Source organism: Gymnoscopelus braueri (assembly GCF_963280865.1).
Source record: "Gymnoscopelus braueri genome assembly, chromosome: 5".
Lineage (NCBI taxonomy): Eukaryota > Metazoa > Chordata > Actinopteri > Myctophiformes > Myctophidae > Gymnoscopelus > Gymnoscopelus braueri.
The window spans coordinates 41,438,098-41,453,971 of record NC_137606.1 but is presented as its reverse complement, the minus strand read 5'-3'; the positions used below and the strand labels follow the sequence as shown (position 1 = coordinate 41,453,971).

Here is a 15,874-nt window from a genome sequence, read left to right as displayed (position 1 = left end):
GTGTGGGTGTATGTGTGTTTGAGTTGCGTGCACTGTGCCGTGGCAGTCGGGAGTGCTCCCACGTCTCCCTGCAGAGTTCATGAATGGAAGTGGCGATGTCAGAGATGGAAGTGCTAATGATCGCCGTGCTGGAAGAGAGCCACGGCCGTAGCCCTTTGCCATGGGAGCGTAGGTGCTTTCGTGACGCCGACTTCCACAAGAGCGAGGTAAACGGGCTGCCATACGCAGCATGGCACAGAGCCACGTAAGCCTAATTATGTGCACCGTTCTGGAGTAGATGTGACCAGAGGAAGGATGTGGTTCGTTGTAAGTTGGAGGAGGCAGGCAGAGATTTTTACGATCAATCTGGATGAACTGAACAAGATGATAAGGAGATAAACTGCCGTAGTTCCTTTTGTCTCTATTGTCATGAGAATTGCCTCGCACTTTTTTTTTAAGAAATGGTCATACATACAGGGAGAATAGTTTCATTAAAGCGCAATTACACTTTGGTAGAGATTTCAGGTGAGATGTTACCATGCCAAGATGTCTTTCTCCGTTGATTAGAAAATGTCTCTAAAATTTGTCTCCTCATATTGACTTACATTGCACTGTAAAATAGCTCTCAAAGTCATTCTTTTAGCACACAAATGAACACATAAACAAACCAGATTCTGCCAATCTACAGTACAACATCACAGAACCCAGAAGGGTATTTTTTAAAGATACAAATACCAAAATGTATATGATTTATTAACATTTTTATACCGGTACTGGGTTTTGTGATGTTAAATATTTGCAGAATCTGCTTTGTTTGCATTCGTTTGTGTGCTAAAAGAGACTCTGAGACTTATTTCACCATGCAGTGTAAGTCAATGACTATGACTATTTGGTATTTTCAATTTCTAATCAACAGAGCAAGATACCCTGACAATATTTGGAGTTACATCATTACACAACCAAAATCTAGGCCTGTCACAATTATTACACAATTGCCTAATCGCAATTATTTGAGATGATCTCAAATCATTTTTGCATAATCATCATAATTGTGATAATCATTTCCATGTAAAAAAAAAATCATATTTTCAAAAATAGTGGAAATAGTAAGCTCAAAATGGACCGGCTATTTCCACTATTAATGTTTATTTTGAAGTATAAAGTAATTAGATGTGTGTTACTTGTCATATCTGCCCTGTGCAACTTTTGTTTACAAAGGCTAAGTAAAATTTCAGAATGGTGACGTGACGTGGCGGTACCGAAACCTCTACCAAAGTGTCAAATGCGCTTTAAGCCTTTCCTTTGGTGATATATAATAACCTTTAGAAAAATGGATGAAATGTTCGTGATTATGCTTGAATCTAAATGGGTTCTGTTTTGATTTTGAAGGACTCGAATATCGCTTGGATTTTGAGCAAAGTGCTACACAGGCATCTCTAGAGAGGTGTGAGATTTTAATTGGATGGCACTTAAATAGGTGTTGCTTGGGGGAAAATTGCTTCCACCTTGAATTGAACTTGGATTGTGTCGCGAGTTTGTGACATGAAAGTAACTTATGAATATGAACAGCTGTGTTTGGATACTGGTTCTGTGCCTTCAGTTTAGGCTAAAAGCTGCTGTTTTGTCATTGAAAAATAAAAGTTAAGTATCATACTTTGATAGTTGTACATTAAAACCGGGAAAGCATCTGTGTCATTTTAGATTGTAGCTATGTAGCATAAAGTTTTTCAGAAAACTTTTAGGATTTAGAACAGTGGTTTAGAACAGTGGTTCTCAAAAATAGCAGATGTACATCTGCTATTTTTTAAAACATCTTTTTTAACACAAATCTTCTCTTCTGGGGTCCCTGGCACAAAACATTTTCAGATGGGGGTCCACGGCCAAATACATAAGTTGGGAAAGTTTGAGAACTACTGATTTAGAAGGCATTTGTAGAATCGGCCTCAGGTCCTAATGGGTTAACACCATTTGGACACCTTTTCAAGAAATTATGAAGGCTTTTTTTAAGGCTAGAAACTCCATCCTCTCATTAACTTGGATTCCATTCCGGTGATGGGGAGAACTCCATGTCGTGATGATTCTGTCGGTACAGTTTATTGCCGTTGACCACATGGATAGAGTTGAATGAACCTCACTGCTTCATTTATTTAAAGGGCCATTCCAGCACTCTGTTTGGTTATGGTCATTTGAGCATTTGAATTGAATATGTACATTTTCCATTCCATTCCATAGATTAACAAAAGCCCTGGCTTTTAACTCATGCTTAAATGTTATTGCTATACTAGATAGTAGCCACTAAATGTTTATGGCATAATTGTCCTCTTCCCCCTTGGTTAGAACACACACACACACACACACACACACACACACACACACACACACACACACACACACATATATACATATATACATATATACATATATACATATATACATATATACATATATACATATATACATACATACATATATACATACATACATACATACACTCCATTCCTCACCTACACTTATCTACCCAAGTCTCTGCGTTAACAAATTATTAGAATGGAATAAAGTAACCATCCGACTTGTTTGTAGTTATGCAAGTACCATCATACAACATTTTCCCCCTTAACCAGTGGTGGAATAAGTACTCACATTTTAAGTAAAAGTACCAATACCGCAATGTAGAAATACTCTGCTAAAAATAAAAGTCAGGTATTCAAAAGTATTAGCATTAAAATATACTTAAGTGCTGAAAGTAAAAGTACTCATTTTACAGACTGTCCCAAGTTTCCAAATGTATTAAAATGCTTTGAAAATAGCCGATCTACAAGCTCACAACGCGTCGCAAAGCGGTGTGAGCTTGTAGATCGGCTATTTTCAAATAAGTATGCATATGGCTAAAGTGGTTAATGTATGTTTTGTAATAATAATAAAAATCTACAAAGTAACTAGTAACTAAAGTTTTCAAATAATTGTAGTGGAGTAAAAAGACTATTTGCCTCTGAGATGTAGTGAAGTAAAAGTATTGAAATTTGGAAACGTGCAAAAGTGTACTAAAGTACAGTTACTTGAGTAAATGTATTTTGTTATTTTACACCACTGCCCTTAACCACACCTGGTAGCTCTCTTTACACAATTCCCCATCGTTTGATCAAGAGGCTACGCAATCAACGTGTCACTGTAAAGTAGTCCGATACCTTCAGGTGTCCAAAGCACAGCTGTCTTGACTAATTTGAAATTTTCATTCAGGCTGGTAAGAATGCTTAAAATCATATCTCAGATAGTCTAAAGAGAGAGAGGGCCCTTTAACACCACACAATATTTACGAGTTTTCTGTGCCTTCAGTTTAGGCTAAAAGCTGCTGTTTTGTCATTGGAAAAGAAAAGTTAAGTATCATACTTTGATAGTTGTACATTAAAACCGGGAAAGCATCTGTGTCATTTTAGATTGTAGCTATGTAGCATAAAGATTTTCAGAAAACTTTTAGGATTTAGAACAGTGGTTTAGAACAGTGGTTCTCAAAAATAGCAGATGTACATCTGCTATTTTTTAAAACATCTTTTTTAACACAAATCTTCTCTTCTGGGGTCCCTGGCACAAAACATTTTCAGATGGGGGTCCACGGCCAAATACATAAGTTGGGAAAGTTTGAGAACTACTGATTTAGAAGGCATTTGTAGAATCGGCCTCAGGTCCTAATGGGTTAACACCATTTGGACACCTTTTCAAGAAATTATGAAGGCTTTTTTTAAGGCTAGAAACTCCATCCTCTCATTAACTTGGATTCCATTCCGGTGATGGGGAGAACTCCATGTCGTGATGATTCTGTCGGTACAGTTTATTGCCGTTGACCACATGGATAGAGTTGAATGAACCTCACTGCTTCATTTATTTAAAGGGCCATTCCAGCACTCTGTTTGGTTATTGTCATTTGAGCATTTGAATTGAATATGAAATTAATATTGAACAATTGGCTGTTATGAACAAACCACTTTGCATTTTCCATTCCATTCCATAGATTAACAAAAGCCCTGGCTTTTAACTCATGCTTAAATGTTATTGCTATACTAGATAGTAGCCACTAAATGTTTATGGCATAATTGTCCTCTTCCCCCTTGGTTAGAACACACACGCACACACACATACACACATACATACATACATACATACATACATACATACATACATACATACATACATACATACATACATACATACATACATACACATACTGTACACATACACATACACACACTCCATTCCTCAACTACACCTACACTTATCTACCCATGTCTCTGCGTTAACAAATTATTAGAATGGAATAAAGTAACCATCCGACTTGTTTGTAGTTATGCAAGTACCATCATACAACATTTTCCCCCTTAACCAGTGGTGGAATAAGTACTCACATTTTAAGTAAAAGTACCAATACCGCAATGTAGAAATACTCTGCTAAAAATAAAAGTCAGGTATTCAAAAGTATTAGCATTAAAATATACTTAAGTGCTGAAAGTAAAAGTACAAATTTTACAGACTGTCCCAAGTTTCCAAATGTATTAAAATGCTTTGAAAATAGCCGATCTACAAGCTCACAACGCGTCGCAAAGCGGTGTGAGCTTGTAGATCGGCTATTTTCAAATAAGTATGCATATGGCTAAAGTGGTTAATGTATGTTTTGTAATAATAAAAATCTACAAAGTAACTAGTAACTAAAGTTTTCAAATAATTGTAGTGGAGTAAAAAGACTATTTGCCTCTGAGATGTAGTGAAGTAAAAGTATTGAAATTTGGAAACGTGCAAAAGTGTACTAAAGTACAGTTACTTGAGTAAATGTATTTTGTTATTTTACACCACTGCCCTTAACCACACCTGGTACTGTAGCTCTCTTTACACAATTCCCCATCGTTTGATCAAGAGGCTACGCAATCAACGTGTCACTGTAAAGTAGTCCGATACCTTCAGGTGTCCAAAGCACAGCTGTCTTGACTAATTTGAAAATTTTCATTCAGGCTGGTAAGAATGCTTAAAATCATATCTCAGATAGTCTAAAGAGAGAGAGAGGGCCCTTTAACACCACACAATATTTACGAGCACAATTTAAAGGAGAATTCCGGACAAATTAAGTGTTATCTTTGATGTCTCGTTACTCACCTAGCGACGTGAAAAGTGGCGTTCTTTTTTTCCATATATTCCCCTGTCGTCATTTTTTAAACCCCCTCTGTTGTCATAATGGGAGCGCGTGGGTAAGCGAAATTCGTCTATTATAACCGACGCAAAGTTGTTTTTTTCTCTACTAGTATTCATAGTAGAGTCTCATGATAGTCAAACATGCGTTGAAACTATCTGCGAGGCTGCCGTCAATGGCGAACGATTTAACACTGGTTGCTTGTTTCCAGATTCTGGCAACACGAGTTGCCAGGTTCTGGAAAGAAACAAGCATCCAGTGTTAAATCGTTCGGCAGTAGCGCTAGCCTCTCAGGCTAGCTACTCTCATGTTTGACTATCATGAGACTCTACTATGAATACTAGTAGAGAAAAAAACAACTTTGCGTCGGTTATAATAGACGAATTTCCCTTACCCACGCGCTCCCATTATGACAACGGAGGGGGTTTAAAAAATGACGACAGGGGAATATATGGAAAAAAAGAACGCCACTTTTCACGTCGCTAGGTGAGTAACGAGACATGAAAGATAACACTTAATTTGTCCGGAATTCTCCTTTAATACGGCCAGGCGATATGCCTTCAATGATATCACCATATTTCCGGATCAAATGCCCAATAATTTTTTATCAGTATTTCCTTTAAACAAACACAACTTCTCATTACCGCTATGTGCTTCCTTCCATATTATATTGTATTTCTCTTTATTCACTTAGAATATCCCAATGTCCAATTAGGCCTACTGTATGCCAAGAAATATTGTTCAATGAATTGAACACAACACACGGCGCAAAGCTTTGAGGCTGATTCTCCATACTGTGACTGAGTGCTTTGCTGCTGCATGAAAGTATGTTTGCCATGAAAACGATAAAATATACAAAGCTAAGCTTCGAATCTATACCTTAAGACTTTTATCCCACGATTTTTGTAACCAGTGCCAATTTTTCAACCAGTGCCAATGCCTAAACTGTAATCCTGGACGCTACTCTCCCTGACCAGGGGGAGGCAGTATAGAGACCAGGATTACTGCATGTTTTTTGTGAGGGTACCTACTCTAGGGGACATGGGGAGAACATGCAAACTCGACACAGAAAGGCCCATTCGCCAACCCCACCTAGGGTATGGGCACTGATGACACGGAGGAGAGAACACGCCCCCACCGTCCCCGGCGGTAATCAAACCCAGGACCTTCTAGCTGTGAGGCGACAGCGCTACCATGCCCCTAACTTAAGACAGTTTTGTGGCTGTATATGGAAAGAATCAGAGTGGTCATCCAACGTGTTGCAGACCTATACTAGGGCAATAGTTTCACTTGTATGGCCATTTGGGGCGGAACTGGTTTAAAGACAGCCGTTCTTAATGTCCATGTTATCCAGGTTAGGTTCACTGTTCAGAAAAAAAAAATCCCCTTCAACCCCCTGCTTTACACTCATACAAGCAACACTCACTCACACCCAGGAGCTGAAGCAGTTGGGGTAAAGTGCCTTGCTCAAGGGCACTGTGGGAGTGGGGTGGGTGTGTGTGTGAGGGAGGTAATGAGTAAGGGCCGAGGTGGGGAGGCAGGGGTGTTGCTCATTCACTCACTTGTTTTATGTTTCTGCTTTTCTTTTTAGCTTTATTGTTAAATTAGTTGTGACATTGTAATGTGATTCAAATGTTTGTTATCAGGGCGTCCTTGAAAAAGAGAGCTTGTTTCCCTGAATAAATAAAGGAAAAAGAAAAGAAAAAGAAAGAACTTCCCCACCCAGATTTTTGCTGCCTGGGGGGGATTAAACTGGCAACCTTACGTCCACAAGCACGCTCCTCTAACAGGACTCTGAAGTTCATCTGTGACTTTCTGTCGAACATTTCTGTGCAGACTAGCTCAGTGCCTCATATTTAGCATCACTAACACTAAAAACATCTTTCTCTACGGAGGTGATAGGGAACGTATATCTTCAACAATAGGTCACTGCTAGCCTGGTAAACCAGGTCTGGTTTACCAGGCGAGGTTACTGCACTTGTTATCACCATTCTATTTACAAGTGGTCTTTTCATAGGGAATGCAGTGGGAGAGCAAAGCCACCTGTGTGATTTGATTAACATTAACCGTGGCGTCCCTTAATGTTAAACAAAATCTAAAATGATAGCCAATAGCCAATCTAGATTATCTGCAAAGCAATTTGGTGTACATCGAAAAATGCAGTGGATGAAGTATATAGGGTGTAAGTGGTTAAAGTGTCTTTATAGGTGAGGGTGAGTGATAACGATTCTGAACAGCAGAGAATATTCTCTTCTTTATTATAAGTAGATTCTGTCACAGCTTTAGAAAAGCAGCGATATCACTCGACTCGAGTGTGTCATTCCACATGATTGTTGGCGATTTTTTTGGTGTGTTTTTGGTTCTGCAGGGCCTCTGAGTGTTAAGGCTGGTGTCCATGTTTGTAATGTGTTGCTGACTGGTTGCTTTTAGAATTTCAAAAGGGCTCTTTCACACTGGTTTTTGCTTGCATCCCCAAGCAATGAACCAGCACGTAGAAACAAAAAGACCTGCTTGGACCACTTTATTTTTTCTTTTGAATTATAGCCCAATATAATTATAGCTCTGAACTGAACTGAAATGAAATTCGGCACTGATCGTGTAAAAAAGTGAAAAAAGAGGGGGGAAACATATTCTTGGGTGTTTGATTAACCACTTTTAACCTGCCGGTTCTATTTTGCGCATCATGTCATTATAGGCGAAAACTTTCAAAAATGTGCAGAAAATCTTTTCAAAAACAACGTCTGGAACAATAATATTTCTAACGCAATCCGCCATTGCAGAGTGATCGCACGTCCAAAATGGCTTGTTTTCACCACGGTAAATATGGAGATATGGACCTTTTTTCTGCAGATCTTACCATTGGAGAGGACGGAAGAGACGTTTTTTTTGGGCCCTTGTCACATCCGTCCATTCCATTTTACAGGGACCTAGAATGATTCCTAAATTGCGTTAGAGCGCCCCTTGTGGAAAAAATAGAAAATTAAAACATTTTTATTCAGTTTTCTAGTATTGTTGTTGAACTGTCCCCTCTTCGTCTCTACAGGTAATCCTGGTGCAGGTAAACCCAGGTGAGGCCTTCACTATTCGACGAGAGGATGGTCAGTTTCAGTGTATCACAGGTAAGAACGTCCTCTTACTAATCTCATGTTTTAATATGCTGGCTCCATACAGGTGTTGTTGTGTTTAATCTTTTTACGTAACCAAGATTGAAACTTCTGGATCTTGGACTTGACTCCAAGGTGGATCTCTGACTTGAGGTGGCCGGCCTGTGTCGTCAGTCATCTATGACATAATCTACCACGTGGGAAAGGTTTCAGCCTGATCAGAGCTCTTTTGACTTCCATATTTCAAAAGTATTAAACGTGTGAAAAAAACTAAACATTAGTGGAGGTACTTCTGTAGCCTATTGGTAGCGTGCATATCAGGCCAGCTGGGAGATTAGCAGCTTTAACACAGGTAGACACGCAGACTAGTGCTGTCAGCTTTCCTCTATAGTCCCATTCCGATGTTAATGCTTTATTATTTGTAATATTGGAATATCGGCGTGCACAGACACACAGTCGCACACACACACAGACGCACAACACAGACGCATAGGGTGGCACCATCAACGTTCATATTAACTTGATAGTGTGCCTTGCATGCACTGACACTTTATTGTCGGTCATGCGTGATGTGATAAAAGCGTTTGTTTTCACATCAGTAGATCAGGAAGTGAGTAATTCGTTACTCAGCACATTTATGGTGGAAAAAATGAAAATGATATTTGAAAGGCAATTTCAGCATTGGAGCGGGATATTCCGAACCTCCGACAGCCCTAATGCAGACAGACACTCGTACACGACGGTGAGCCTCTTGTAGAGGCCACTTAATGTTTTTTCTTTCACTGAATACACAGTTCAGAATGTGGCACAGGTTTTACGGCACCGCACGCATCTGCAGGAGTCATTTATAAGAGGCTTTCCCTGTTTGTGTGTGTTTGTCCAGAGCTAATCTGACAAACCGCTGGACCAGTCAACAAGCACCACAATGTCTGCAGTATATGTACTTCCACGATTTTGTTTCACATACCGAATGTTTTTTAAATTTTGTAAGGGAAGTCATTGGGGGTTTGGAATCCGGGCTGAAACCTGGCACCAAATATGGAGACGTCATAGACGTCAGACATCATCATAGATGACTTGACGTCACACGATGGCCGCATGAAGTCTGAGATCCACATTGGAGCCATATGGATCCCTAGATCCCACATGATTCGATTTGTTTCCATCAAATCCAGGCAATAACCAAAACAAACGACAATCCATCCCATTTCAGTCACCGACTCTGCCTCCCCCCGTATTGTTCGGCACCGCCGTTCAATTTGACAGATGATTGAGCAAGCTAGCTGCGAGCTGATACACTATCATGATGTAAAATCAACGTTTGCTGTAATTGCAGTGTGCTGGGGGGTGGGGGTTTAGCTCCGGCATGGCATATAAAGGATGGGTGTTTGAGTGAGATGTGTTACACGCGGTTATTTGTCCTGATGGCAATCAAGAAGCCCCATCCCCCCCCCAGCCCCTCCACCACCACCGGCCCCCGGATGTCTGTCTGTGTGAGCACGCTGGCATCGTGACAATGAAGTCTGACGCCCGACAACGATGTTGGCACAGCAGTCAATGGAGAAGGCAGCTGGGGGGGAGTGGCGTGACAAGTGGAACCGTGGTGGGGCTGTAATTGTAAATCGTAAATAGAGGATTTTGATGAACTGTAGTCGCCGCGCCCCCCCACTGATATTGATTCGACAATGATGTGTTTTGTGCGGGTGATTTGCGGCGGTCCTCCTCTTTGTCTAACCCGTTAAGACCCGAGGCCCGATTCTACGAATGCCTTCTAAATCAGTAGTTCTGAAACACTTCCAAGATTATTTTTTTTAAATGATCAAAAGTAGCAGATAGATGTACAAGCTCGTGACGCGCCGCAAGCTTGTAGATCTGCTATTTTTGAATAGCCTACGGCTAAAATTTTAAATTACATAGACGCATTCCCGATGTTAATGGGTTAATTCAGTGTCCAGCATAGCGCCAAGAGGCTGCAATTTGTGTAGAAGCTCGAGAAGGAGCTGTGTCTGGAATCTCAAGTCTACAATTATTTACGGGGTTTGTATTGTTATCACTCGCCCCACTCGCGTTCCTCCTCGTATTCATATTTTCACCAGCCTTTTCAATCTGATTTAATAACACATGTTAATAAACACGAGGCTCTGCATTGCTTGACAGCCTCGTCGTTCCTCTGAGCTCACGCTGATTTTAATTTAATTTAACCACTTCAAGCCCTATATACTTGCTTTGTTGATTTCTGCGAATGTTCGCCCTGGAACAGGGACGCAAGGATACAAGGGATTAAACTGTCCCAGTACGAGGTGCAGTCAGACATTAAGGCTGAAAGGACAACACAAAAAAGTCCTGTGGACTTGTTTCCATTGTGGTCATATATATTCAATTCATCAACATTAGCATAAAAAAATTACAATAATACATCAACAAATACAAAACACTATGGGCCCTATTTTCGCGGGTGCCTTACCCATTATCCCTAAACTTCTTTGCCATTTTTTTTACAAAAAAAAAAAAATCCAAATAGTTTGAATAGCCAATCTACAAGCTCACAACGTGTCGATGTAGGTCGACACGTTGTGAGCTAGTTGTACTATTTGAACATGTTTTTAAAAATGACAACGAAGTTTAGAGATAATGGTTTAGGTGAAAATATGGCCCTGAATGTACAAAGGAGAAAAGGGAAAAACGTCAGCAGTGAATGACACGTCCTTTCTATGGGAAATTGCCGTTACCTCCCCCTGGTCTCCTAATAGATATTTTTCTGGCTAGTTTTGACAGAAACCAGTGATACACATCCTTTAATGCCACGGTTCTCAAAGTGGGGTCCGCCGGTCCGGTCCGCGACGCATAGCCAGGGGGTCCGCGAAATAATTCAGATTATATATATTTATTTGTATAATTTTTTTTTTTACATATTTTAAATTTTGTGATATGAAATGTGAGCTTACCATAATCACAGTAATCCTTAATCATATTCCATCATATTTAAGGGCTTTTGCAGAGAAATGAGACAGAGAAATTAGAGTACTGCAGAGGGCAGGTGTTTTTGTCTGTGTCCAGCTGACGCTCGTTGACGCTCGTTAATGTTATAGGCATCAAAGCAATTATGCTTCTGCACTGTCAAATAGGCCAATCTAATCTAAGATTAGTGGGACTCATTCAAATGACCACCAGTGAGTCCCGGGACTAATTTAATTGAAAACCTAACAACATCACTGTATTATAGTAGATGTATTAGATACTTATTAGATATTATATTGACATTATAGCTATTTTATTTGATTAGATATGTGATGTTGTTTACTGACAATTAGTTGACTTTTGGTGAAAATATACCGCATATATCTGTATCGGTTGATATCGGAATCGGAAATTAAGAGTTGGACAATATCGGAATATCGGATATTGGCAAAAAAGTCAATATCGAAAATCCCTTACAATAAGTTTATTATTTAAAAATTGAAGCACCTACTAAAAGTCACCTTTAGACTGGTCATTTTACATGTCTATTTTTATTAGGACATAAGTGTTCATTTTCTGAAGTCTGAACCATTAAGATCAGTTACTTGAAAAGTGTGCCGTAAAATTTTGCACAAAAGCAATTTGAATAAAATTACTATCGGCACATGATTCATATAGTAGTAGTGGTTTCTGTTTATGACTATGAAATGGGTCTGAATGATTTTGATTGAAACATTTTTAATACAAATAGTTCCAATGGCATCTAAATGTACACATGTGGTTGTAAGTATATATTTATCGATGGGGGGGTACCTGGAAAAAAATTCTCCCCTCCAAGGGGTACCTGGGCCAAAAAAGTTTGAGAACCCCTGCTTTAATGGATGGTGTCAGGGCAGAGATGTTGTTGAAGATCTTTGTGCGCAACCCTTTGAGTACCATATTATCTTAACATGATTCTAAACTTGACTGAAATCAGAAAAAGACACTTGACAGACTGACAGACTGCACGCGTCATGTGATCAAATACCCTACCATAATGCAACTGCTGCAGCTAGGGCTGTCACGATTACATTTAAGTTGACGATTAATTGTCATGCAATAATTGCGATCAACAATTTCATTGTGTTTTTGGCATTGAACATTGGAACATATAAATTTGCCTTTTAGGCTTCGTAATAAAAAATTGCACAGGTCAGATATGAAAAATATCTTTAATATACAAAGAAATCTGCTGACGTATTTAATAATAATGAATTGCATTTTTATAGCGCTTTTCCAAGTGCTCTAAGCGCTTTACAATGGTTCATTCGTTCATACAGGTGGGGGACATTAATCATTTTATACTTTCAAAAACATTTAAAAATAGCGGAAATAGGCGCTTATAGATCTGCTATTTCTGCTATTTTTAGAAAATAATGTATTAACATTTTTCAACATGTAGCCGATTATGACGATTATGCAAAATAATTGCGATTATGTAATAATTGTGACAGTGACATGTATTAAATAAAACGCGCTTCTCGATTATTCTAATTAGCTAATTTAGTCTATGAAGAAAATAATAGATAAGCTGCAACCCTAATGTGCAGTGTTGCCATGTCTGCGACATTTGGGCTTGTTTTTCTGTAAAGTCGCTTGTAAATATTGGCAGTTGGGGTTTTCTGTAATGTCGCTTGTAAATATTGGCAGTTTTTTTTTTGGGTGTAGTTGCTTATTTGGGCTTGCCTCCTAATGTTGTTTCTCAAGCATTTTCATGTCAAGGATCCCCAAATGAATATGTAATTGTCCACGTATCCCCATCTGAAAACCCTGTGTCAGAATTGTGTTAAATTCTTCACTTGCGATGCGTTGTGAGCTTGTAGATCGACAATTTTCAATTAGCCGATGTATATATGGGTCTAAAATGCTCATGTGTTTGTCGCTTCTTTTGGGCTTGTTTTTATAGACCTGGTTGCGTATTTCTCTCGCAAAATCTGGCAACAATTCTAATGGACTGCAAACGCACACCAGGGGGATAGATTCACCCACCTCCATCCCCCCCCCCCTCCCCCACCCCCCCTTCCCCCCTCCCACGTCAGCCCCCCGGAGATGAGCTGGAGCAAAGCTCCCCTAATAGGGAGGACGGACATAAAACACGGCCCCTCCATCGGTGAAGCCGAGACAGGGACCTGTGAGAAGAGGAAGCCTATAGTACACCCGTGTGACTGCCGCTAACTGGCCTGTCACAGGGTGCACTCGTCTCTCTCAGTGACGTGTGTGGAGCGATGACTCACCGCTCGCCGTGTGTGTGTGTGTGTGTGTGTGCAAGGAAGGGGAGGAAGAAGAAGTGTGTTTATTACGTGCGTGGTAGGGTTGAATTTATGGGTGAACTCATATGTGTGTGTGTGACTGAGTGCGCGCATGCTTGCGCTTTTGTGTATGTTTGTGCGGATGAATTTTGTTGTGTGTGTGTGTGTGTGTGTGTGTGTGTGTTTGTGCGGAGTAGGTGTTTTACGCACGCATGATTTAACCTTTAACCCTGGAATGGTGAAGCCAGAATGAACCGGCTCACACCGGCGTCTACCTTCCCCCCTGCTACCACCCCTTACTGTTCCATCCTCCACCTATTTGTGTATTCATTCATGTATTTTTAGCAGCCTGGATGTGTGTAATTGGTACGTGTTGTTGACACGGGACATACTGCTTAATGTGAATAGGCAATTTCTTTTTAACCCATTAAGACGTGAGGCCGATTCTACAAACGCCTTCTAAATCGGTAGTTCTCACACTTTCAAGATTTTTCAAAAAAAGGTTGAAAAATAGCAGATGTGAGCTTGTACATCTGCTATTTTTGAATGGCCAACGCAAACATCTAAAATGACACGGTAGCTTTCCTGGTTTTAATGGGTTAAATAGGAACTTTGAAATAAACAAGCCCTTGGCCTCAGATGCTTAGGTGAGCGGGACGCTAATTAGAAAGGGACAATTTAGCACCCTTCCCCCTCGGCTATTATTCTCCTCTTACCACAAAGAGGCCTTATAAACGCCCACACGACCTCACCGGAACCCGGGCCATATATTAGAAGGACGATGTCGTAGGCAGATATCAGCCTATTGCAGGTAGCTCTTTATTGGCAAATCTTTCGACCAGTGAAGCAAAGTGAGAGAGCGGCAGAGTTTGATTGATTGATTGATTGATGTAGTTTATTTAGAAAGACATGAGAATAGTACATGACAGTACATAACAGTACATGGAAGTACAAATTCACAATACAAGGTCTACTAAACTGGAAACCCTCATTAAGCACTAAGCTTGTTTAAGATGAGAACCCCATGCACACAAATCATGATGAAATATAAGAGGCAGGCAGATATACACACTACTATACAGAATGTCATACAATCAGCTTTCAGGTTACTGGTATGACGAGAGAAAAAAAATATATATATATATATACAAAAGAGGAAAATGAAGGAGGGGGGGGGTAGGGGGGGGTAGGTTAAGACTTAGACAGGGGCCATTTTCGAATTGCAGCCTCCTGAATGTGTATCTTTAGGGCAGTTTTGAAAGTGAGTAGGGTTTTACACTCCTTTACTCCTTTTGGTAGGGCATTCCACATTTTTGTTGAATAGCATGAGAACGAGTTCATACCCTTAGTTGAGCCAAATCTGGGTTGAACATGATCCGTGGAGCTGCCTCTGGTGTTATGATCATGGACTGCATTAACATTTTGGAAGTATTTTGACAAATACAGGGGGATCCCAATGTTGTGGTGTATCTTGAAGACCAGGCCCATAGCAAGTTGCTGTACTCTGTCCTCAACCCTAAGCCATCCAATCCTAGCAAAATGAGCAGGGGTTAGATGGGTTCTGTGATTGAGGCCAAGAAGTAGCCTTACAAGTTTGTTTTGGGATGTTTGGAGCCTTGTTTTTAAGGCCTTGGAGGTGTTGTGGTACCATGAAGTGCATGCATAATCATAATGACCTTGAATCAGGGCCCCTGCAAGAATCTTCAGAGTATTCTTACTGACTAGGCGATCAATCCTCCACAAATAGCGTGTTGTTTGGTTGACAATTTTGATCACTTTTTCGGCGTTTTTGTTACCAGAGAGGTTTGCCTCCAAGATGGAGCCCAGGTAGGTAATTTCATCCTTTCTTTGGATGACATCATCACCCACTTTGATCGTGAAACTCTCTGCCTTGCTAAGGTTAGGACTGGACCCAAAGAGGATGGATTCTGTTTTACCCAGGTGTAATGAAAGTTTGTTGTCAGAGAGCCAGATGCAGATCTTGTTGAGTTCGGAGCTGAGAGTTTTCTCAACCTGCAGCCTGTCCCTGTCCGAGACTAGCAGGGCCGAGTCATCTGCGAACAGGAACAGCTTGCAGTCGCAGGCTGATGACATGTCATTCACATATATCAGGAACAGTAAAGGTCCTAGTATACTTCCTTGTGGGACACCACAAGTCACAGGGAGGGGGGGGGACTGGGTGCCGTTTACTTCCACCACTTGCTCCCTCCCTTCCAGGTAGGATCTCATCCAGTTCACTGACGTATCATCAAAACCTATTGCTTTGAGCTTATTGATCATAATTGGGTGATTGACGGTGTCAAAGGCCTTCTGGAGGTCCAGCATGACCATGCCGCAATATTTGCCCTTGTCGACATCTTGTTTGATAGAGT

General features: G+C 40.4%; 1 protein-coding gene across 2 annotated transcripts in view; it reads left to right on the top strand.

The window, feature by feature from the left end:
• fndc3a (fibronectin type III domain containing 3A) overlaps positions 1 to 15,874 on the top strand; it is a 111,361-nt gene that overhangs the window by 25,230 nt on the left and 70,257 nt on the right. For both annotated transcript variants that reach the window (XM_080428413.1, XM_080428414.1), the window contains one exon: positions 8,196 to 8,271. In XM_080428413.1, the coding sequence (XP_080284539.1) occupies positions 8,196 to 8,271 (76 nt within the window). The remainder of the gene's footprint in view (positions 1 to 8,195; positions 8,272 to 15,874) is intronic.